At 36.4% G+C, this 24,997-nt stretch overlaps 5 protein-coding genes across 8 annotated transcripts; 3 read left to right on the forward strand and 2 right to left on the reverse strand.

Moving 5' to 3' along the window:
* The first annotated feature begins 423 nt into the window (after positions 1-423).
* Positions 424-14,883, forward strand: LOC108562668 (baculoviral IAP repeat-containing protein 6). Of its 3 annotated transcripts, XM_017921084.1 has the most exons (19): positions 424-684; positions 742-923; positions 976-1,101; positions 1,154-1,389; positions 1,454-1,696; positions 1,759-1,961; positions 2,020-4,345; positions 4,403-6,603; positions 6,676-7,046; positions 7,099-7,315; positions 7,367-8,220; positions 8,275-8,539; positions 8,602-8,831; positions 8,892-9,119; positions 9,177-9,390; positions 9,468-12,917; positions 12,976-13,186; positions 13,332-13,579; positions 13,648-14,883. In XM_017921084.1, exons 1-19 carry the CDS (start codon positions 471-473, stop codon positions 14,655-14,657), a joined length of 13,029 nt encoding a protein of 4,342 aa, XP_017776573.1. In that variant the 5' UTR covers positions 424-470; the 3' UTR covers positions 14,658-14,883. The 3 variants fall into 3 exon arrangements, with proteins under 3 accessions (XP_017776573.1, XP_017776571.1, XP_017776572.1); XM_017921082.1 differs by having other exon boundaries at positions 4,403-7,046; XM_017921083.1 differs by having other exon boundaries at positions 4,403-7,046; positions 7,370-8,220.
* A 438-nt stretch (positions 14,884-15,321) lies between these two features.
* On the reverse strand, positions 15,322-16,366 carry LOC108562681 (dolichol-phosphate mannosyltransferase subunit 1). Its single transcript, XM_017921099.1, has 3 exons — positions 16,176-16,366; positions 15,900-16,110; positions 15,322-15,845 (listed from the first exon to the last, which is right to left on the reverse strand). Exons 1-3 carry the CDS (start codon positions 16,283-16,285, stop codon positions 15,435-15,437), a joined length of 732 nt encoding a protein of 243 aa, XP_017776588.1. The 5' UTR covers positions 16,286-16,366; the 3' UTR covers positions 15,322-15,434.
* A 123-nt stretch (positions 16,367-16,489) lies between these two features.
* Positions 16,490-17,385, forward strand: LOC108562682 (NF-kappa-B inhibitor-interacting Ras-like protein). Of its 2 annotated transcripts, XM_017921101.1 has the most exons (4): positions 16,490-16,692; positions 16,754-16,877; positions 16,938-17,020; positions 17,074-17,385. In XM_017921101.1, exons 1-4 carry the CDS (start codon positions 16,594-16,596, stop codon positions 17,317-17,319), a joined length of 552 nt encoding a protein of 183 aa, XP_017776590.1. In that variant the 5' UTR covers positions 16,490-16,593; the 3' UTR covers positions 17,320-17,385. The 2 variants fall into 2 exon arrangements, with proteins under 2 accessions (XP_017776590.1, XP_017776589.1); XM_017921100.1 differs by having other exon boundaries at positions 16,491-16,692; positions 16,754-17,020.
* A 1,154-nt stretch (positions 17,386-18,539) lies between these two features.
* LOC108562679 (thioredoxin-like protein 1) lies at positions 18,540-23,096 on the reverse strand. Its single transcript, XM_017921097.1, has 6 exons — positions 22,897-23,096; positions 22,679-22,835; positions 20,656-20,763; positions 19,088-19,210; positions 18,871-19,031; positions 18,540-18,808 (listed from the first exon to the last, which is right to left on the reverse strand). Exons 1-6 carry the CDS (start codon positions 22,992-22,994, stop codon positions 18,598-18,600), a joined length of 858 nt encoding a protein of 285 aa, XP_017776586.1. The 5' UTR covers positions 22,995-23,096; the 3' UTR covers positions 18,540-18,597.
* On the forward strand, positions 21,417-22,558 carry LOC108562680 (15-hydroxyprostaglandin dehydrogenase [NAD(+)]-like). The gene is made up of 5 exons (XM_017921098.1): positions 21,417-21,593; positions 21,655-21,766; positions 21,820-21,926; positions 21,982-22,310; positions 22,364-22,558. Exons 1-5 carry the CDS (start codon positions 21,495-21,497, stop codon positions 22,485-22,487), a joined length of 771 nt encoding a protein of 256 aa, XP_017776587.1. The 5' UTR covers positions 21,417-21,494; the 3' UTR covers positions 22,488-22,558.
* Positions 23,097-24,997: the final 1,901 nt, after the last annotated feature.

Genomic DNA, 24,997 nt, shown 5'->3' on the forward strand with positions numbered 1-24,997 from the left:
ATGACTAAATCGAATAGTGTTTGATCGGTGATATACCAAAACATCAAAAGTTCCGTGACATTTACAAAGTAAACATATATCCTTCAATAAAACAGGAAGACAATTCATGGCAATGTGTCGCACAGATACGAAATACATTGAACAAAATAAATGCTGATATTGTCAATAATTTAAATATTTCTTGAAAAATCTACAAATTAAAGTATATTTGTTATTGTGTAGAAATCGTAAATCAAAACTATTTTGATTTGTAAAGATTTCAAAAACTAAAAAATCTCCTAATATTTTCGCGGTCCTCCAAATACATTTCGTGGCCAACAGCAGCAGGTTAAGAACCGCTGATCCACCGGTGATCTAGTTGGTGGTTGGATCTAGTGGTTATAATCAGTTACAATGGTGGACTGTTGGTAGAAGTTACGAATGAAGTTGTCGACTATTAGACAGAAACCTATGTTGAACCTGTAATTGTAATGGTAATATCTTCAATGGCGCAAGATGTGTTTAGCAAAATGGCTGAGGAACCTTGTTTATTAAAAGAAGACGGTTATTTAAATGCCGACACCGATTTAAAGCAAATAGTTTATCATCCAACGCTCAACGTTATTCTGATTTGTACAAATTCCGGCGTCGTACGAGTCCTAGATGTCAACTCGGGTGTTGTTCTGCAATCCACTAATCTATCAGGTAAATGTTGTTATAAACAATTGACCACTTAACATAAATTCGTTATTTTATTTTCAGCACAAGAGCAGAATGAAATCAAATGTCAATACATTTGTGGTCAGGACAGGACATTGTTCTGCGATGGCCAAACATTGGGTGTCAGATCTGATTATAATGGTGTTCTGCTTCTTGACACAATCCTACAAAAATCAGTAACCAGTGGAAGAGAGGATGTCCAATTGGAATTACTTCTATCAGAGGTAAATTATACAATTATTTTGGAATTTATAAATATTGATCTATGAATTTTAGGCAATGATCCTAAAACAATGCTTATCAATTGTAAACAATCCTACTGTTGAGTATGTGATAAATGAGTTGAATGGTAAAATACAGGAAGCCCAAAAGCAATGCAAAAAAGGAATCAAAGCACAGAAGGTTTTTTTTTAAATGTAATTTTTAAGTATTTTTTAAATGTTATATTTTTTAGTGGAACACAGTTTGTATAGAGGTTCCCCTAGAAGTGCTTTCTTCAGCGGCAAGTAGCGTTATGACGGAATTGATTGTAAAAAATCAACATAGCCCAGAGATTGGCGTTGCTTCTGCTATTCAAGAACGAGCTTCAGAATTACTAGGGGAACCATTTTCAGCTTCTGATAGAAAAGCCATGGCAAGTGAGGCAAAACGTCGTGAAACTTTTGCTCAATGGCCCCATATGGACTATAAGTACGAACACAATGAATTTACTTGTACAATATATTATTTATTTATGTTATGTCTGCTTTTATAGGTGGGCGTTACCTGATCAAATGGCGCAAGCCGGGTTTTACCACCAGCCGAATTCGGCGGGAGATGATCGAGCGATGTGCTTTATGTGCACCGTTTGTTTAGTATGCTGGGAAAGAACTGATGAGCCCTGGAGTGAGCATGAAAGGCATTCGCCAACTTGTCCTTTTGTCATGGGAGAATATACTCAAAATGTACCATTATCGGTTACCTTTGCCACAAATCCTGCTGTTGACGCTACCTATAGGTATGTTCTATCTGTACATTGTAGTACAACAAGTTTGTACTTTGAATGTTGATCATTTGCAGAGGCGTCGGAGTTAATACACTTGGGACCAGTTCTGTACCTCATTTGTTTCCAACATCTAACAAAGACGGTTTAGTTGCTGTCTATGATGTATCCGGCAAGATCAAACGGACGCATGCATTTTTTGTCACCCAATATGATTCTCATCTTCTAGAAAAGTTTACTGAAGATTTCAGTACTCTAAATTCTTGTCATTCTGACGAAGGTAACTATTTTGCATACTCAACATTCGAACATATTGTATTTGTGTTTTATATTGTGAGTAGGTAAAAGCGGGATTGAAAAGGAAATAACAGCTTTGACGTTAGTTGGTGAGAAATCGTCGAAAGTGGTATCGAAGTGTTCAAAAACCAATAATAACATTCGTCCGTCGGTTATTTGTGGAATTATGATTAGAGATAACGAGTCCTTGTCAGTAAACGCTCTAAATGATCAAAACCGAACCGAACTAAATATTATGGAAGTGGATGACAGTCAAGATTGCTCTTCAAATAATAGCTGTTTATATTTGGTTGTCTACGATTTTCAATACACCAAAGATATGGATATGGAAAATAAGGAGCCTTCGGACATTACAAACGATTTCTTATCAAAGAGCAGCCTTTTTCCTCCTTTCGATATGGACAGTTTTGGCGGTATGTCCGCATTGAAACCGCTCAAAGAAGCTGCTGACAAATACATTCTCTCGCATGAGTTTACGATGTATCAAAATTTAATACCCGGCGAAAGTGACGCAATTTTTATACCTCCGACTATACCATCACAGAAGGAACATCCTGGTCCACGTTCAATTCCGATTGATTACAAGAAGTTGGCGGATATGGAATCTGAACAAGCGGCGGTCATTTCGTCTGATTTTGAACTCACCTCGGAAAAATCGGAGAAGAGCATTTCGGATCACATCAGTGACATACAGAACTCTAAAACAAAAAGAAAGAAGCTTAATTATTCGAGGGCTGTGCAATGTATTTCAATACCTGACACTTATAAGAACCGTCAGGATCTTAAGATTTCCAACATAATACCCAGCCAGGATGGCCGTTTTATTCTGGTTGTTCTAAAATCCGTCTGTGATATGAAAAATTCCGCTTTGATGCTTTACTCCCTCGATTTCTCAGATCGAATGGTGAAGGTGGAGCCTCAAGGTGTAATGTTACGTGAGCTTGCATCATATGAAAACCCCGTGGAAGTTAGCCTAATCCCTGTGTTAGATAAAACCTTGGAGTCGCAAAACAAATTAGGAGTGGACGGTCTAGTTATAATGGTATGCGAAGACGGGGCTGTACGTGTTTTAGATTTAGCCAATTTAAAAATTATAGCTGTAGCCAAGTTGGATTCCGAGAAATTTGTGTCTGCTGTGTATTGCAACAGTTTAGAACGGCTATGTGCTTCGACCGAGAAAGGTTCGCTTCATTTCTATGCTTTGAATGATACCGATAGTGATTCCACAGAAGAGCACGAAGAGGATGACATGATGAGTGCGAATGCGGACTCGTCTGGAATCAATCCGAATACGGATACGACAGACGGATGGGAAACAAATCAATGCTTTCACGATCCTCCTGATATAATTCCATTGGCGGAATTAAAGCGATTGCATTCTCTTTGCAATTTTGAGCCTTTTAAAGGTGGCTTTAATCCAGTGGTTCCGCCTTGCTGGAGTGAAATGCAGCAGGCTCCAAGACAACGTAGGCATCCCCAAGCTCTGCAAAAAGATAAAGAACAATTAACAAAGACTTGGCGATTGCAAACTGATACGACAACATGGGACGAACATGTTTTTGAAATTATTTTACCAACACCAACCAATATTGGCCACGTGGATGTTAATTTTGTCATGCATAATCCAACGAATACTCCTAATGTTGAATTCACTTTACTGAGACAAAACTCTACGAGTATTGGTCATAAGAGAGATGTGAAATTTTCGGTTGATGACATCGTCACTTTTGATCAATTAGAGAATACGAAGAACCCGGTTACATCGCAGGAGTATCTACGAGCTCACAATGCAGACATTTTAGCGGGACCAATTGATATAACAAATTGCGTGGATCTGACAGAAAAATCAGGATGTGTAACGCTCACAAGTCCAAAGCTTTTCCGATCAAGAAACAGGAATTTACTATTGCATATAAAATCCGTGTGTAAGAAGGAAGAGATAGCTTCGGTCGGCAGTTCGACACGAGCTAAACGACCTTCCGGTAGTACAACAAATGCAGAATACATGGGCTGTGATTGCATACACGAATTAACTATCACCGTTTACAGCAGTACTCATACTGACATCCCGCACGAACGTTCATTAAGATGTTCAATGCTTGAATCAAAATCATTTGTTCAAAGTTTGTTATTGACGTGTATCAATGATCCACTACAAGAGTCGCAATGCGTAGCTTTAGATATCTTGAATTGGGTTGCTTCAATTCGCATAGCTGGAAACAGGAGCTGCGAAGAACCGAACACTCAGCAGGCAGAATTCTTTGAATGCGTAGAGGCCAAAATTTTAGATTTACTAACGAGTTGTGCACTCCATTCTGGGCGAAACATTGCATATAAATGTGTGAAACTCTTGGTACTTTGCTCAGAGTAAGTCTAGCTACTTATAAATGAGACAATTATTAATTGAATTTTGAACTTTTTTAGGAACAGCTCCAATGATAATTTTGACACATCTATATTAAATTCGTTATTGGAATTGGTACCAAAAATATATGAAGTTAAATCTGCAGGAGCTATACATTGTATTTCTATCCTCATATATAAGGTGGCCAAAAATAATGAATTAGTGAGACAGTTAACAGCGAGGTGTGTCAATTTATTGACTGAAGTGGCGGATCAACTGAATAAACGCATCAATCCTTACCATCTGATACTAAGAAGCAGGTATGGTCTTTACGGTACACCTCTGGAACCGGAATTATTTGATGTAGATGCCCCTTCACCTATGAAAGCATCGAATTCTACAGTAACTTATGCATCGGTAGTAGCCGGAGAAAATGTACCGCCATGTTCCGACTTCCATACAAACTTTGCCTTTAATAAGGATATATTAGATGCTCGTGAAGTACTATTGAATGTGAACGAAACGAAATCGTTAAAACTTAAAAACATAACAACATCCAAATTATTTCGGGGTTTACTCGAAACGGAACATTTGCATTTTGTATGCATTGCTGCAAGCGATGGAACTAGAATGGAAAGAGCAGAAATGGGTAGTAACAATATTATACCTAATGTCGTACCTTTCACAGTGACTAATGTGAATTCCGCTTCAAAGACAGTCGAAGTCGAACAGTTACTAGGCGATTTCGATTTGATGTCTGCACCTGATAAAACCGAAAAGATTATCAACAGTGCAGCAGGAACTAGCAACGGTCATTCCATGAACGACAGCTTATTGAACAATGTACTAATATATAGTGAGAATATGGCAAACGAAGGATTTGCCAAAATTTTCAAACCGAAAATTACGTCTGCCGCAGATGCTCTTGGATCCGAAGTTGTTGAAAGCATGAATGAATATCCTGTTAAAGCACCCACCAGGTGCGCCGAGGAGATTCTATCGCCTAATCGCAGTTTACCATGGCAGCAGCTACTTGTAGCACCATCGCAGCAGGTAATTGTTGTGGAGAGGATGCATTCCGGTGCTCGTCGCTTCGTTACACTAGACTTTGGACAACCGATTTTATTGACTGATTTATTCATACCGATGTGCCTGGAATTGCTTTCAATAAGCATTGATATAGGTTTAAAAGCTGCCGATGATTCGGACATGGTTTGTCTAATTACATCCACTGATATTAGCACAAAGAACATTGCAATGAGCAATATCCAATCGCCACCGTTGTGCCGGTATATGAAGATCACCGCTGTCGGCATTTATGGAATGTCGTCCACACGTTGTCGCATCCCGATTGGTTCGTTCTATGGACATCTGATTGTGCTCCCTGATGAAATATCCGAGGAGAATGCTGCAGCTATAACGCCGCCTACTCACGCCGAATTGGATAAACAATTAAATGTATTATCGATGTTATTCGAAGATGTCTCTTGTCGATACAGCTTAGCTTGTTCCAAATTGAAAAATTTGCTTCAGCCATTTTTAATGTCTGATACAACGAACACAGCTCATCTGAATGCATACATGGATATCATGAAAGATAAGAGTAATTGCTCGGTATTCGATAATATGAAAATCTTCAACGCCTACCAAGAGGCAATTACGTACCAGCGTCAATTAAACACTGTACGCAATGTGATCACTCGCATCGAAACCTCTCTGAATAAGCAAACAAAATCTGCATGGGACACTTGCATGGATGAAGTTAGTACCGACAAATTGCGTTGTATTGCAGAGGTGATGCTCGAAGCTCTGTTAGTCGTTGACACAATTCCGAAAATACCGCTTCCAACGTGTGAGAAAATCTTCCGTGGATTTTGTATTACACAGAGGTCACACTTGCAATTCTTGGCGGCCACTGTTTTAGACCAATCTTGCAGGAAAAAATGTTTTTGGGGTGTCTTTTTGGCCGACACATTAGCCGAAATGTTCTCATCATCTTACACATCGAAATTTCCTCAAGATAGAGTCTTCATTCTACTTGCTTATTTAGCTAAGAGATGTTCAGAGCGTAGCATAGCTCTCGATTCTACACTAAGAGTAATTGCAGAGACATTGCAGCCGATGAACGACCATCGCAAAGGATTATTGGGAGTTTCTGTAGATTTATCACTATTGGGATGGCAACTACTTTTCCTCTCGTTGCAATTGGATTTGTCTAAAGGCTCACTCCAAAACTCTACCAGGTGGGATTGGGTTACGGGAGAGATGGGCGGTGGTAAAGGTAACGATAGTGTACACTCCAACTATAGAAGAAAATTACATAAAAGGTTTTTGATGTATAAACAACATTTAGACCAACTGAACATGGATTACAATCAGAAAGTAGTACAAAGCTCAGCTCAAGCATTCTCCGCGCTTACAAATCAGGCTCAAACGTTAACAGAAAAACTTGAAAAAGCTTTAAAAGGACCGAACGGTATATTTTCAAAGTTAAAAACTAAAATCAAGAAGGATCAAGTAAAAGAACCGGCTCCTGCTTCAAAAGTAGGAAAGCGACGACGAGATAATACAACGGAGGCTGCCAATGAGAAGAACGCCTCCCAAATTTCTGAACCGCAGTATGTAGATTCGACACATTGCTTAACAGTCGTGAGGGGATTGGTGTCTCTGCTTTTAGCCATGGATCATTCTTGTAGCGCAGATCTATTTGTTCTCTCATGCAAGGTAAATATTAATTTCTGCTAAAATTTATGAATTTAATTGTTTTTCTCTAAAGGTCATAGCGAGATTGGTAAAATTATCAAATCTATTGGTGGAAGAGTATTTGAACGAAGAAAAGCTATTGAAGCTAATTAATTTATCGATTGGTTCCGAATTACCATTTGCAACTCATGCTTTGGCATGTTTTTTGCAAGATGTCTTGGAGGTTGGAAAGACTATTCCTACAAAAATCGAGGTCGATATACCAGCACCCTCCACCAGTTGGACTCCTGGTAATTACCATAATAACAACAAAAAACGATTTTTATGAATTATTTTTCTAGTAGACATCCTGGACAACTTAGTCGATACTTTTGATGTGGATGATACATTAATGTCAGATCCTATGGCGAAGCAGGGTAAAACTTCCACAAGTAACAACCATTTGCCATCCGTATTCGAATCCGATGATTCTGAAGTCGAGGAATTTTTGGACGAAGTATTGGAACGCGGCCGAAATATACTTAGGAAAAACGCAAAGACACCATTAATAAGTACAGGCTGTTCAAGCGCAATTGATCAGCGACTTGACGTCGGAGTCGAGTGTCAGGCTGAAGTTATAATGCGAAGGCTAGTATTGTGTAACACTCACACACTAATGCAAAATGTTAACTCTCCAGCGAATGTTGTCGAAGTTGAATGTAAGGTGCCCAAGTGGCCTGAAAATCTTACAGCACCAGCGAGTAACGCGGTACCAAGAGCTCGTTCACTTAGCAATACGGCATTGATGACCGGATGCTTTGACATGCTCTTTAAAGATTTGGACTTATACAATGCCAGCAAAATCGAACAAATCTTACAATTGTGGTTGACGTTGAATTGCCCGAATTCCGAGGAAAATTTTAATCCCGCTACTATGCCAGTGATCGCTCTCAGCGTCGAGGCAATCAACTCATTGATATCTACAATTGCTTGGTGTTCAGATTTATCGCTACGAACTTGGTGCTCGGCTTTACAAACATTAACTATGATGTGCAACATCTGCCAAGGTAAATTCTTCGAGAACAACGACGGCGAAGAAGAAGATATAACAAATATGTTCGGTAAAGTATCTGTAATAATCAATCATTCGGACTTTGTGCAGATGCTTCTTAGGCTACTTTCTGGTACTGGTATACAATTATCAGAAAGAGGATTGGTGTGATTCTAATATTTATTTATTTTTTTGATTTATTTATTGTTGTTTTTTTAGGCGGGACCCGCTGTGTGTAAAGCTATGCATGATTTCTTGATGCGCCTCCAAATGCGTTGCGATGTTACGAATTCTTCAAGCTTAATGGGAACTATGTTTAAAAGTTACATGTTAAAAGTTGTATATCAACTAGTTCAACCTACTGGACCTTTTGTTTCAAAGTTAGGGCCTCTCGATGCCCAATGTAAATTCTTACAGTGTTTGGTTTGCCTAGAATATAGTAGCACTGATTTGAGTATTGCCATGAGCATTTTGGAAAGTACTGGTAGGTTTTCTTAGTATTTTTTTTAAAACTATTATAGATATTTATTGTGTGATATATTTTAGCTGCACTGGTATATTCCCATGTTTCAAATGTAGAAAGGATAAAATGTGTGAACATCGGTGAAAAGTTGAGTGGAGCCACGAACACATTCAGCATATTTGCATCGGTCCTCGGTGGAGAAACAAACAAGCAAGATAAACCCGTATCCTGGGATGTGTTACTCATTTATCTTTTGAAACTCTTGGGAAGCTTAGTGCAGACGCCATTACCAAGCACGAGTACAGAACAAGTTGTATATAATTGTGTTGCAAGCTGTGTTTCCGATATTTGTTTACGTTTTATTTGATTTTAGGAATACATGGAAACTGATAATCAGTTGAATCATTCGCAAACCGATGAGAGTAAAGCAGAACAAATCCACCAGGATCCTAGCAATGGAGTAAGAAGCAGTCCACCAGTGCCCTGTCTAGCTGATACTGTCTTGCAACATCATCCTAGCATTATTCGATTCTGCAAAGCTTTAGCAACATGTAAAGCAACTTCTCTTTGCATGATTTCATATAGCTATTTAAATACGCAGGTAATACTTTTTTTGTATGTCATGATCGTCGGCAATATCTAATTAACTTATTTCTAGAACGTATTCTCTGATCTCCGAGAGCCAGGAAGTGTTGGTGATTCAGTGTTCAATGTGCTTGTTTCATTGGCTAGAAAGGCTTCCAGAAAGGAATTGGTGATGGAACCTTTGCTGATGTTCCTCTCACAAAGTCCGCAATTAAGTGAACCATTAATATGGTTTATTATTCAAGTATTGGATACTGCAGAAGCTTTGCAAACATTTGTCCAAACTGGTATGTTTAGTTTAAATAACATTTGAATAGTACTGTTTAGTCCAATAGCTAATAATAACTAAACAATCTTTTTCTAGGCGGTGTGAAAATCATATGCGAAAGCTTAGTGAAAAGCAGTAACGCGCCAAATACTATATCAGGTATTGGAAACATTTCAATGGTGATGCAACATTTCATTGGACAGAATGCGAAAACGGAGGCTAGCGCCATAGGAGTGCCATCCAATACGAAAAAACAGCAACAGGCGAGTCTAGAAAACAATTTGAACTTGGTAAATTTCGCGCCACAAGGCACGATCCGTTGTTCAGCTGCGAGCACAGCCCATTCGCCTGAAATTTTGATCCAAGGCGGGCAAGCCACACACAGGAGAGCCCGAGCTGCTCAATGGGCATACCATTTCTACCCGGAAGAAGCCCATGCAGATTTAACAATTCAACTGCCTAGTGCCATTCTATTAAGAGAGGTGCACATACAACCACATCAAGGCACGTTGGCCACGTGTCCTTCTGCCGTTTCCCTCGAAGTTTCAGCCGATGGACCATGGAGATTAGTTCCAGCATGTCCCCCGTTGCCAACGAGCGGAATGGCGTTTATCCGTCTGCATTTGCCAACACCCGAAGTTGTGAATTGTGTTCAAATAAGATTATACAAACCACGCGATGCAAGTAATATCGGATTGTCGCAAATCCGTCTTCTCGGCACATCAGCGTTCGGTGGTAATGCAAGGCAACAGGTTATGGATTTATCAGAAGATGAATCTCACTGCAGGTACAGTTTAGGCTGGCTAAGATTGTTGCACCATTGCTGCACGCTATCCGCAGAATCTGAATTAGAACACGAAATTGTTTCACAAGCTGCAGAAATACAAGATTTACTATCAACCTGTTGCGGATTGCTGCTAGTCCCAACTCATATACCAGCATTGTACTTAGGAAATTTAGAGAAAGTATTATGCGATTTAAGTTTATTCAATAGAGATAACGGATTGCAAACTATTATGACTCTGCTAGATAGCAGGCCGAACACCACAGAACCCAGTATTCTTCTGAACATGGGTAGCGGGAAAATGTTAATGAACTCCCCTGGTGCCAAATCAGCATGTGAATTGCTTTATCGAATCTGTGGACATCAAGATGAAGATACTGTACATCGCGTGGCTTTGGTTTTTAACTGGTTGGAAACGGTTGCATGTAGAGCCATTACAACTAGAAACGTGTCGAATTGTAGTCCAGCTTATGTGTCTATAATTGCTTCGATCATCTGGGATGCCAAACAGGCAGATGTGGCGTACGACTTGCACGGTATGATCACTATCGACTTATTTTACCGCATTTACGAATTCGGAACGCTCTCACGACAAAACCCAGCTTTGAAATATGCCATTGATTCGCTACTCTGCTCTATCTGCCATGTGAGAACTGAATTCTTCCCAGTGATGCTCCAAAAAATTGGAGTTCTTGTACCGAATCTGAGCACCGATCACGACGCTTCTATTTCGGACGATCGCAAGGATTCTGAAAGTATGACCGATGACGGCAAGGAAAACTTTACATCGAATTCTGAGTGGTACGAGCGACTCATTATTAAGAACGTTAATGATCTATTTTTGAACAAGGACTCTTTAGAAACAATAGCACTAGTGAGTAGATCTCCGTCTGCCATTCAACAGTTACTAGATTCCAGATTACCGAAATTACTCAATTCTATTATTCTGGATTACTGTACTGGACTTAATCAAGAGGCGCCGATGTGCACAGTAGACAATGTGACCGCAATCTTAAAGTTCTTTTCGGATATATGCGAAGAAAAATTGATGCGAGATTGGTTGGGATCAGGGGACGGATCGTTGTTCTGGTTACCTTTGCTACAATACCTTTGCCAAAGAACTACGGAGAAACGATCAAATTTGAGCTCAGAGGCGCACACTTACCTCGAGGAGGTATGCGTACGTTTTTTGTCGAAATGCTGCCTGTGCCATCCCAACAATCAACAGCTGTTGGCGAAGGTTTTGTGTGATGTGATAATACAGCAGAGCAATGGCATTTCCGGTTTCTTGAGGCGACTGATTTTACAACTTCTCTTGGAGAATGAAAAGATCCCGGTGAGCGTGAAAGCAGATGAGACGCTCTATAAAAATTCTACTGTTTTGCATCCGTACTTGCCACTTCATCCCGCATTCAAGCAAACCCATGATCGTGCATTACTATATTTAGGTACGAATACCACTATTGCTGACATCCTGGAACAGCATGTATCTTTTTCATCGTCAATTAAATCCGACAATACAACTAAGAAAGACAGTATGTACAACATGAAAACCTGGTGTTTTATGGCTGCTGATTCTGATTTGAGCGTGGCTGCTGGAGTAACTGCTAAAGATAAAAGGGCTAAAGATGCTAAGAACCTTGCAACTTCGACTCCCATTTCGAAAAAGAAACGCTATGTGCTGAATGACCAGCCAAATGGAAATGATGCAATTGAAGGCAGAGTGGTTAAATGCTCCGCATTGTGCGATCAACCACTTCCACTGGCATTGTCTTTGGCTCAAGTACTGAGAATGATTGAGATGAAAGGAATGCATGCCGATTTAACTTGTTTACATTTGACTATTTGCCAAAGTAAAAATGAAGAAGACAATAACAAAATGAAGGTGAATATGATGTATCAAATGCCCTTGAGCAGTATGCTGCAAGTATTCAGCTCAATGGGAGGATTAGCTCTGTTGGCCCAACATCTGCCAACTGTATATCCTGAATCGATTGGAACTCCGCCTGCTGAAAAGACAAGCGGCGATCAATCTGAATCCGATTGGATTAAAGTTGAAGGGAGTGATGATAATTATGAAGATATCGACGATGGACCGGGTTCCAGTACTCCCACGAAAGTGTCAGGAATTGCGCAGAATGTACCTCCGCACTCGCTCACAGCTTTCGGTTTATTCTTGAGGTTACCAGGATATGCAGAGGTATTATTGAAAGATATGAAGAAAGCCCTATGCTTGTTACGTTTAGTGTTGGGCGTGACTGATGACGGTGAAGGCGCTGATATTTTCCACAGTACAGTAGCGGACTCATTGCCGACGTTACCGTTTGAAGTACTCAGAAGATTGTACGATAGTAGTCCATTGTCAACTGACGATGGAACTTTATTAAGACGCTTAAGTATTTCGACAGGGGTTGTACATCTACTGTTAACCTGCTTAGGAATATTTACACATCAGACTCAATGTAACCAGCAAAAGGATAGTAAAGTAAAAGATGACAAGGGGCAGTTGTATTGGGCAAAAGGCACAGGATTTGGAACTGGTTCAACACAGCAAAGTTGGAACGTCGAACAGGCTTTATTAAAGCAAAGGAGTGAAGAGGAACATGTAACAGTTCTTCTGCAAGTGCTCTCCAGTTATATCAATCCCAGCGGGAAGGACACAGAAGAACTAACATCCCGAGTGCTTCCTACCGTCTTCGAAGAATTGCTCGCCGGTAGTGCATTATTGCCTGCCCTCAATTCCTATTTAAGAAACGATTCAGGTATAAAAGACATTTGAATAGAGTAATTGTTACGTAACATATTTTCTTCTTTTTTTAGTATTGGATATGGCACGACACATTCCATTATACCGGGCTGCTCTGGAATTACTGCGTGCCATGGCGGTTAGTTGCCAATTAGTCAAACTTCTGGTACCACAAGAAGTTAGCGCTAGTCAAAGTAGGCTGTCCATAAGTTCGTTGTTGGAAAATATGACAACCTGTGTGGACACATACGCGTCCAAACTCAGGTCAGCACAATCAAATAAAACGTATGTTTTTCTTTTTTTTTCCCTCTATTTGCATCATCAATAACATAATACACGGATATGTCATTCATCTTTCTTATTTTTAATTATTATTTAAAGTATAATTTAAATTGTACTATCGTACACAATAATGTTATTTTCTGAGCAGGACTAACAACAAAAGTGGTTCAAGCAAATACAAGTTCAAAGTAGGTGCTCCATTGGAGGACATGGAGCGAGACGAAGGTTTGGTTAAGTTGATGCGAGACATAAAGAATACAGCCGAGCTTGTTTGCGCGGCCACCGACAAATTGATGGATACCAAGTTCGAGAACTCCAAAATTACTTCCATCGAAAAGCCGTTATCCATTTCTCCCGAAGAACAATATTTAAAAATTATGAAAACACTGCAATTCGGTTAGTGAAATCATTAATTCTAAACGCATAATTCATTACTTCTTATATTACAATGATTATATTTTTAGATACGTTCGAAATGATCCTCGAGTTACCCGAAGGAGGATACAAGTTTGTTATATCCCACCATTACGAAGGCAACGTGCGTTCAGCTGGAGAATCTTCACATCCAGCGCGCGTCAAGCGTTTGGCTCAAGAAGCTGTAACATTGGCAACAAGTTTACCTCTCAGCCACAGTAGTTCGGTATTCGTAAGATGCGATACTGATCGCCTAGATATTATGAAGGTACTGATAACAGGACCAGCCGACACGCCATATGCAAACGGTTGCTTCGAATTCGATGTGTACTTCCCTTCGGACTATCCTTTGGCGCCAATGATGATCAATTTGGAGACCACCGGACTACACAGCGTACGCTTCAATCCGAACTTGTACAACGATGGGAAAGTTTGCTTGTCTGTGTTGAATACGTGGCACGGAAGGCCAGAGGAGAAGTGGAATGCTCAAACATCAAGTTTCCTGCAGGTGCTGGTCTCTATACAATCGCTGATTTTAGTGTCGGAGCCATATTTTAACGAACCCGGATACGAAAGGTCTAGGGGTACCCCATCAGGTACCCAAAGTTCGAAAGAGTACAACGCAAACATTTGCCAGGCCACGGTGAGGTGGGCAATGTTGGAGCAGCTTTTGAATCCGTGCCCTTGTTTCAAGGATGTAATTTATGCGCACTTCTACATCAAGCGCCAAGAAATTATGGAACAATGTGAGCGATGGCTGAGAGATTTAGAGAATGACAACATAGAGAAGCGAACGAACAGGACTGGCAATAAGCGAAACATCTTTACGACTTTGGATGTTTTCAAGAAGTCCTACGAGACCTTGAAAAGCATGTTGTTGAAGTTGAAACCTCCGGAAGGTGTCGAAGATGATGGTCTGGTACCGACGCCTTCCCCAGTGGTTACCCCACAATCGCCTACCAGTATGGACGTGGACAAAACTGTGAATGGTGTTCAGAGTGAACAACACGATCTTGTTGATATTGACATGGAGAAAATGGTGAGCGACATGTGTGAGTGATATTGTAAATTATTCTGTGTCAATGCATTTAATTAAGTTTCGTAGTTTATTACCGCCCCTCCATACACTTACTGTAAAATTTTCCTGTATTTAAGTTTCATTTTATTTTTTCGAAGCGAAGTAGCTTTAATTAAACAACAAAAGAAATATTTTCATATCTAGTTTATAAATGTAAAGAGGATCCTCGTCCTCAGTATTACTACGTTCATTTGTGTTTACTTCCTTCAGTTGCATTGTATATCGATATTCGTTTACCAACTCCCCTCCCCAGTATTTTTTCATGCTGAGTGTATGTGCGAATATTTGAATGCATATATAGATTTACATAAATGATAGAACGGTGTTTTAGAAATGTGATTTTTTGTAAAATTTTAATTATGTTCACCTAGTTTATATATAACAAAATGTGATTACAAGATAACAAAAAAAATAAAATACTAAATTATGTTTTCAAACGGATTATTTATTCCCCTCACAACGATGAAAAAACAAACTACGTCACAACAAATATTAAAATTAATTGACCAGCATTGACTATTTGATTTAATCAAAGTTGCTTAGCAACATGAATATTATTTAAACCGCTTTTAGTATATCTCGGATTAGATAAGAACCAAGTGAACAACCTTAAGTTAACCAAAATATTGTTTTGGATGGAATTATCTACAGAATTTAAACTTCTTTATTTTATTTTTCATAAACAATACAATCAAATTTAAACATACATATTCGTAATAGACAGATTTGGGAATGTATTGCAGCAAGAATTTGCGATTTTTACGTCGTGGCGAATAAATGTAGAAGGGCCAGACTGAATTGGACTATTTCCGATCCTCCCAATTTTGATTCACCGTAGACGCGATCAACAAAAGTAATTGGCACTTCACCGATAGTGTATTTCATTTGTCTCGCTCTCACGATCATCTCCATCTGGAAGACGTATCCTTTCGACACGCAACTTTCGATGAGTTTTTGCAGTACATCCTTCTTATACAATCTAAATGATCCAGTTAAGTCACTAGCTCCTGGCCTGAGCAGTAATTGGGTGAGGAAATTAGCACCTCTAGATATGAGTTTGCGCTTGAAGTCCCAGCCAGATACACCACCATTTCCAAGGTACCTTGTACCAGAGACCACATCATAATTATTAGCTTCCTGCAGCTTGATGAATTCAGGTATAAATTTTGGCTAAAAAACAATTGTGTTCTATATTATTTATGATGGAGTTTAAGAAAGACTTACATGATGACTTAGGTCAGCATCCATGATTAAAATAAAATTTCCAGTTGCATGCTTCATACCATGAATGTAAGCAGTGCCAAGACCCAATTTCTTTTCCCTGGGTTTAAGTATTATCTTTGAATCACCATAGATTGATTGCAGCTGCTTGGCTGCATCCAATGTGCCATCTGGACTACCATCATCAATGATTATTATCTCATAATTATAATTGCTAGAAACAAAAAACTTTCATTACATGTAGAATAAGAATACTTACGAGATTCCAATAAGACTAACCTTTGGTCCATGTATTTAACAATCATCCAAATAATGATTGGCAGATTTTCAACTTCATTATATGTGGGTAATAATATAGAATATTTATTATTTTTAGTAGACTTCACCATGTTTATAGCATAGGTTTATAGCTTCGACTTCGACCGAATCCAAAAAGTCAATTGCGGCATCAGCTGCATTCAATATCAGTTTTGACAGAAGCAATGCCAACATAACCATAAATATTCCAAAGAAAAGGTGAAAACGACTCATTATTTTGTTGATTTCTAAAAAACATTGTAATTATTTTTTATGATACATGTAATTTTATAATTTTCTCTTGAATGTATTCACTAAAAAATATATTAAATTTATCCTTCTATACTAAATAAACTACTATGCAAAATTGCATTAAAAACTAAGTGATTCAAGTATAATAATGGGAAAATGTGCAAAGGTAATAGTATGTGGAATGAAAGGAGTTGGGAAAACTTCAATATTGGAGCAGGTCATATATGGTAATGTCCATAGTTCAATGGTTTGTTTTCATATCAATATTAGAATCAACATACTATTAAAAATTTTCATTTTGAATATAGCAATTCTATCCCACCATCGAAGATATCTATGTAGCAAATATTGAGTCTGACAGAGGAATAAAAGAAAAGGTCCGGTTTTATGATACTGCAGGCCTGGAACAATCTCAAATCAGTACAGCACATGGTACAACCAATCAACAATTACCCAGGCACTATTTGGTCTTAGCTGATGGCTATGTTTTAGTGTATGATACAGATAAGCCTGAATCACTTGATGTACTGATATCCTTAAAGAAGGATATAGATAAGAATAAAGATAAAAAAGAAGTAAGATTATATTTATCTAACTCTTACTGAGATTTTAATATTAATATTTACAGGTGATAACTGTGGTGATTGGCAATAAAACTAAGGAGTTGGATGCAAGTGAATATGATTCAACATTGAATAAAGCAGTGAACTGGTGCAGCAGGGAGAGGATCAAGCATTTCTGTGCTTCAGCCATGCAGAGGACAACATTATTTGAGTCCTTCATATTTTTAACAAGCAAATTGAATCCACCACCCAGCAAGAGTACATTCCCACAACTTTCCATGGGCAAAAAAGTTCTTTCAAAAGAAACTTAACAATCTTTCAGACATATTTATTTGTAATTATTTATAAATTGGCATCATGTAATTAAATTATATAACTATTTACGTTATTCTTTTTAAATTGGAGAAAGTAGTAGATATAATATGAAACTACTTAAATCATAAATTAAAAAATTCTGATTGCTTCAATATCTCATAATTATGAATAAAGTACCTTTTAATTCGTTTATTGACTAAATATCTTTCAACAAAATTTTTACGCTTGTTGAATGCTGATTAGTAATATTTTAACAATATTTCTTTAAACTCATGTAAAAATACTATACCATCTAATTTAAATTATCTATTAAAACTCGTCTATCTATTCTACATAGTTGCAAGTCTATTACCTAATATATTATACAATACATAAGTTCAAGGCTTATTTCTTTTATCACTTTTTACCCTGCGAAAAATGAGAATAATGTTCTAAATACTCAAATATTTTCAAAGATCTGTGTCTGTTAACTTAATATAAATTCTAATTTATTTACAATAGTATAATACATTTTACGAATTAAAATGTTATTATACATTTGATGAAATCGTAATTGGTCAGATTATTGCAAACCGTTCTATAAATAGTTTTTATATTGGTATCATAATATTAAATAGACTCTAATTTTTACCAATTTAATTACTTCTGAATAGCGAATAGTTACAACGATCTTAATAAGAATATTTAACTTCATTATCTTTATATTATAGATAGTAGAAAGCAATTTATTTATGAATTAAGACTTGATGAAACCGTAATTGGTCACTGTTTTGATAAACAAATAGAATTTTGTTTATTGTAAACTTTAAAATGTTTTTTATAATCTATTTAGCAAAAGCTTATAAAGCGATTTTTAATATATAAATTTATGTCAATTTAATCGACCGGACATAAACTTGATTAACAAAAATTAAAAAATATGAAATGCAGCAGAATAAAAATTATAACTGAAAGAATACACATGTTTGTCTACAAAAGAATATGTAATGTAAAAGTAGTGCCAAATTATGAAACTTAATAACAAACAAGTTAACATATATTAAAGATCATCGCAAAAACAGTAACCACTTTGTTGTTACTTTGTGCTTTTCAAAAATTTGATTGTTTGGTTGTGGTTGTTTAAATTGTAAATTAAGGCTTAGAAACAAATAGACGTTAGAATCGTATATATAAAAGTTATTTAAATAACAAAAGAATATTGTATTTATGTTCGGTCTTTAGATTCAATTATAAATTATTTATTTATTAAATACGCTCAAATTATTTAGCAATTATCAGTGGCTCTCGCCCTTCTTTCCAGCAATACGTTTGAAATCGCTCATGTTCGTTGTGCTAATTGGAGATCCGATAACGGCGAAATGATCGATCTGCGTCACCTCGCCATTGCCCTGATTGTTCTTCACGAACAGCTGAATATTCTGCACGTTCTGGAACTTCACGTAACGCAGGTTCACAGGATTGCCTTCCAAATCATCGGTTGTCAGACTGACAAAAAAACAGATCATCTTCAATAATCACATTTCATAAAATTATGATTCAACACTTACTCCAATTCCTGGACGCTGGTGTTGCTGTCGGCCATATCGAAGTCCAACGTTCTCGGCTGATTAATGAAGATCTTCACCTGCTTAGGACCCTTGTCCGCAGGTCCTTTGAACTTCAAACTGTGTATCTTGACGCCCTGGTTAAACGCTATCGAGATAATCAACTGTGAATTAAATGTTAGTTAAATATTGCGGTAGTTTATTTTCTTTTTGTTATTACTTGTTCATCGCAGTCGGATTGCAAGAATCCACCTCCGGCTTGCAAACAGTGGGCCAAAGGATGATCGTCGGCCTCGTTCAAACATTCGCATTCAGCTTTGGTGATAAAAGGATTCAAGTCCATCTAAGAAAGCAAAGAGAAGAGAATTAGTGCATCATATAAAAGCAATAGAAATCATTAGTAAAGGTTAGTATAATTTAAAAGTCGTAAAGGAAAATATAACGTTTATTGTCACGTGCTCTGCAGTAAATAGTAAAATATGACGGTATACAACAATTATTATATATAAATTTTGTGTGTATAATGGCAGACTATAAATTTTGGATGAATATATTAATACTTATTAAAAATATTGTCGGTTTGATTTTTAGAAACAACAGTCGTCGTCATCACTGTTGTTATGCGATGTTAGACAGGAAAAGATACAACAGCATTCGAAGATTTCGTAAAGGTCTAAGCAACAGAGGCAACATTCACAACACTGTAGAAAAAGAAATAAATAAAATAGATAAAAATTTTGAAAATCTGTTACTTTAATATTAAATAATATTACCCTTATAAAATAAGACGATTTATTAGAAAAATATAATTCGAAAAAATAAATGAACTCTCGCCACAAATTTCAGAAACTGTTGATATGATTTCCTATTCATTCCTATGTAATCCCATAGTAATAATTAATGCAAAATTTGTGTTATAAATTCTAAAATTAATACTTTTAAATGTGCTCTTAATTATCAAAGTTCGATATGTTTTTAATTGCTCATAAAATCAAATAATTATGTTATGAAAATTATCTATAAAGAAAAAAAAATAAGATGATTATTTAAAGACATGAGATAAATAGACGTCAATATTACATCATTGCGTTAATAAAAAGAATATGTAACCTTTGGCATTTCATAATCCTTAGGCAAAAAACAATACTTAATATGATTGTTAATACTATTTTTTTTCTTGATTCTATTCAATCCTAAGTCGATAGCCAATAAAAACGTTTAAATAAATAAATAACGTGTCATTAACATTGAAGTCATTGTAAAGTAACAATACCTTTCAGTTATAGTTTTCTGAAGCATTTATATTTATACATTTTATTTTCAATTTTGTAACAATGGGCAACAAAAACAAAATAATTATAAGAAAGATATGTAATATACATAATATGTGCCTCTCAAGTGACGTTTATTAATAGAGTGTTAAATGATGAAATACAATAACAGTGGAACGTCGAATTTAATCCGTTCCAAAATTTCCGTTTTTTTACTCGTATAGTGAAACATATTAAAATATACACACAATATGTGTACAAAATTTTTGAAAATGATGTAGCAAGCGCGCAATCCGGGACTTCTCTTCTCATCGACACTCATTACAAGTCATTTTTCTTACATTTTGCTCGTTAAGCGAAATGCTCATTATGCGAAGGTGCTCGTTAAGCGAGGTTCCACTGCATAGGAGTCTGAAAGGTTTCTGTCATGGTATATTTCATTGTGCATTTAAATAGTGTTAATCCTATGTAGTAAATTATTAGAAATTGCTCAGTACTGTTATTTGCGTATACTTACATGTCCATCGATGCTTTCGGCATCGTCCCCTTCAGCTGATCCATAATATTGCTTAATTTTATTTTCCAATGAACTTGGATCCGCTCCTTGGAGTCGGTCAACTTTCGTCTGCAAATGTAAATAATGAATATCAGATATAAACAACAAAAGATAGGTGAAAAAAAAAGCGATAAAAATATTAAATGTAGATTCTTAAAGATCGTTTTTAAATAGTATTCAAACTCTTTGTTGGACGGTGGTACACGCATTGTACCACCTTTTGACCATGTCTAGTGTGACGTGGTTCGCGCATTGTACCACCTTTTTAATTTAATTGTGTCTTAATAAATCAGTAAATTCATTAAAAATATGCATAGATTTGTATTACAAGAAATTTAAGAAATTCTGGCCCATTAATGAGTCAAATATTACTGCAATAATGGCAAGTAGTGTTTAAGTGGTTTTTCACAAGCGAATAAAAAAAATCTCATGAAATTACAAATATCAGATTAATTTCTATTTCAATCGCCCAATACGATAACAAAATATAGAACTTCGTAAATACTGCTGACAAGATTTTTCTCCTTAATTACAAAATCGTTAAATAATAACAAAAAAAAACTAAATACGTCATTGCATAATATCTTATTTCTGCAACAATACAGAGCATATTCTGTTTATGCCCAACGAAAAAACACCAAACTCAAATCGTTTTATCACGATATATTTATTTAACCTTTCGGGCGATGATAATTGTGGCTATTTTTGGTATAAATACAGAGCGTCTTCATCTGCTTGCAATCAGACTCACTGACTTCTTCAACTTGCATTTCACATAGACGTGCCCAGACGACGATAATATGTCCTACAACTTTAACGGAAAAGTAGCCCTCGTTACCGGAGGAGCCAACGGTATTGGCATTTGCATGGTCAGGGAACTCTTGAAAAATGGAGTTAAGGTAAGGAATATTGTCAGCTATCAAACTATTAGGATCGTTGCATAGACTTATCGAAATTTAGGGAGTCGTGATGGCTGATGTAAACAGCACACTTGGAGAAAAGTACTCCAAAGAATTGGGAGACAAAGTCTACTTTATGAAGGTCGATGTCACCAACAAGCAGCAGCTGGAAAGTGAGTCAGTGAATTACTGATTAAACTGAGTGACTATTTTCTTTTTCTTTAAGGCGCGTTCAAGATGGCCTTCACCAAATTTGGTGGTCTGGACATCGTTTGCAACAATGCCGGTATCTTCGATGAAGTCAATTGGGAGATGACCATTGCAGTCAATATTGTGTGTATTAAACTTTTACTTCAAGAAATAGTTTTTGAATGGAACATCTTTTTAGAATGCTGTCGTTCAGGGAACGCTCCTTGGTTTCCAGTACATGGGTAAGGATAAGAACGGCAAGGGTGGCGTTATTGTCAATACCGGATCCATTCTGGGATTACAAGCAATTGCAAGTGGACCAGTGTACAGTGGCACCAAACACTTTGTGGTCAACTTTGACCGAGCGTTCGGTACCCCATTCTACTACGACCGCACCGGTGTCAAGGTAGTCACAATCTGTCCAGGCATTACAGACACAATTCTACTTAAACAAGTCAAGGGATTGGAAGCTTTTGATGGCCTCACCAAATACGCCAATGACCAACTGATGGCTATGCCGTTACAACCGTAAGTTGCACTGTTGCTACGAAAATTATGTATTAATAACGATCGTTTTTCAGAGCTGAAAATGTCGCCAGAGGTATGATCACAGCAATATCTCAAGGTGAAAATGGCAGCGCTTGGGTAGCTGCTCTCAACAAGCCAGCTTATGAAGAAAAGGCCCCAAAACCAACCTTTGTTTAAATGAATGCCAACTATTAAGATATTTGCCCCTTTGATTATTTGTAACATTAATTATATTATTTTTATAAATATATATGCTTTTTATGCACAATCTAAATCTTCTTTTCCACATTTAAATACTTTACATTTAACTAGCTCACAGTTTCTACTGCCTCACTACCAAGAATTGTTAATACTGATTAAATTGTTACCTTATTACGATAGAAGATAAATGTTGGCATAGCAGAGACTCCTTGGGCAGCAGCAGTGTCCTGGCACTTATCCACATCAATCTTTAGGAAGACAGCATTTGGGTACTTCCCAGCCAACTGCTGGAAGACTGGAGCAATCCTCTGGCAAGGACCGCACCTGCAAAAGGATTTCTTATAGGAAAACAATGATCATCAAAATATTTAAAGGTTATATTTACCAACTGGCAGTAAAATCAGCGACGACCAGTTTGGCCGCAGCTAAAGACAATTCATTTTGGAAGTGCGCTTCATCTTCAATTACTTTGACACCGGCCATAGTTTAATAATTAATAAAAGTAACTACGAACAAAACCTCCCAAATTTATAAACCACAGATCACCACAGATGACTTGCACACACTCAAACATTGACAAGCATGGTCACAAACTTAAAATTAAACATATTATACAAATGAATTTGCTAAGGATCAAATTTGGAATGCAAAAATAAAACAGAATCTTTTTATTGATTTGTAATTGGTTAATTGATTTATTTTTTAAACTGCTTTCAAGTTGCGTTTGGCTCATAGCAAATTTTCTTTGGTCGTCCATATCATAAAATTCCTTAAGAAGGTATCGTGTCAATAAGCATTGAAATTGTGGCGTAATTAGGGCCTTAAAATAATAGCGTTTATATCATGCGTACCAAAAAAAAGATTTTCATAGATTCGCTAATGCACGACAATGCCCTGTATATTCTTGTACTTTTGGTGGCATATCTGTAAATATCTATTTATTATTTTTATATGTAATTAATTAATAACAAGTAATTTAAGAACAATGTTTTTATATAGCACGATTTGTTATTTGCTGATACATGTTAAATAAACATTCTTCATGAATGGAAATTAAGATAAAATTGGATAAAATATAAATCTCTTTCGGCCCTATTTGGAAATTAAGATAAGATAACAAAAACATATTTAGTATACATTCATATATTTTGGGAATTCTCTTGAATATTTCATAAAAAATAATGTCACCAACATTATTATCTTTTTTTAAATATGTATTTTATATGAGGATTACAAATATACATACTGTTGACAAATTAAATTAGAGCCGATTTTAAATAATAGAATATTAATTTAGGAAATATTAACTAATTTTACTAATAATAATAATTTATTGACCAAACATCATACATAAGAAAAAAAAGTACATTCTATACATAAATAAATTCTAATATAAAATATTTTTTTTTACTATTATTTGAGGAAAATAAAATCATTTTATCAGCTCATAACAATTAATGATAACAAAGTATTTATGTTCATTTTAACGTTCTACATATCGGTGGCAATCGCAAGCCCGACAACCGAAATCCCGTCTATCAAAATCCCGATTGATTGATTTTTTGTAAATTTATTATTTACATTGGGACATTTTTATAATTATTAATATCTTTGCTCTGAGACTGTGCGTATGCTTGTAACAAGATGATACTGGTATATCATTATGTGCAGGTTCAAAATATATTGCGACCACAAAGCCAATGCCTACATCCTACAACTTTTTCTACAACACAATTTTATAAACATATATAATTTTTTTTTACTTCATAGGAACTTTTATAAATAATGTTTAAGTCTTTATATTATAAGATAGTAAAATGTAAATAAATAGGTACCATCAATGTACGTTGAGATCCACTATCGTGGACCCCCAATTTTTTTTTCCCTGACGTAGACCCCCCTATGTTGTCATAGATCCCTGGGGGTCGATATAGACCACTTTGGGAATCACTGCGGATAAGCGGATGTTTCAAGTGCCGATAGGCTTGTTTATATCAATAATTAATAATAAAGTGGTTGGCCACAACAATGTAATAAAATCAAATGTGTTGGAAAACTTATTAGAGTACAAAATGTTTTGAGATATAACATATTTCTAGTTAGACAGCAACATTTACTAGCTTTAACACCAGGAGGAACATATTATTTAGTAAGCGAACAATATTAAATATTTAATGCAATTGAAACTGTATATGAAATATTATAGGATCGGAGATACGTTAGAATACCCAAAGAATATTTAGAATCGGTTCTTCGGCATAATCTCGATCTAAGGATTGAAGTACCTGATGGGGGTTACAAATTTGAAAAAAATGTTGATAAAATCGATTTTACTAAAGAAACAGTCGTTGTAGTAACCAGTAATGTAGACGAGAATCCTTTTATTCCTAAACGAGATTCCGATTTCTACATATCATACATAATGTTATGAATTTTATTTAAGAACTATAGTAGTAATAGAAAAGTTTACTTTTTTTGAAATAAGG

This window comes from Nicrophorus vespilloides, unplaced genomic scaffold, assembly GCF_001412225.1.
Source record: "Nicrophorus vespilloides isolate i.1.1-1 unplaced genomic scaffold, Nicve_v1.0, whole genome shotgun sequence".
Taxonomy (NCBI): Eukaryota; Metazoa; Arthropoda; class Insecta; order Coleoptera; family Silphidae; genus Nicrophorus; species Nicrophorus vespilloides.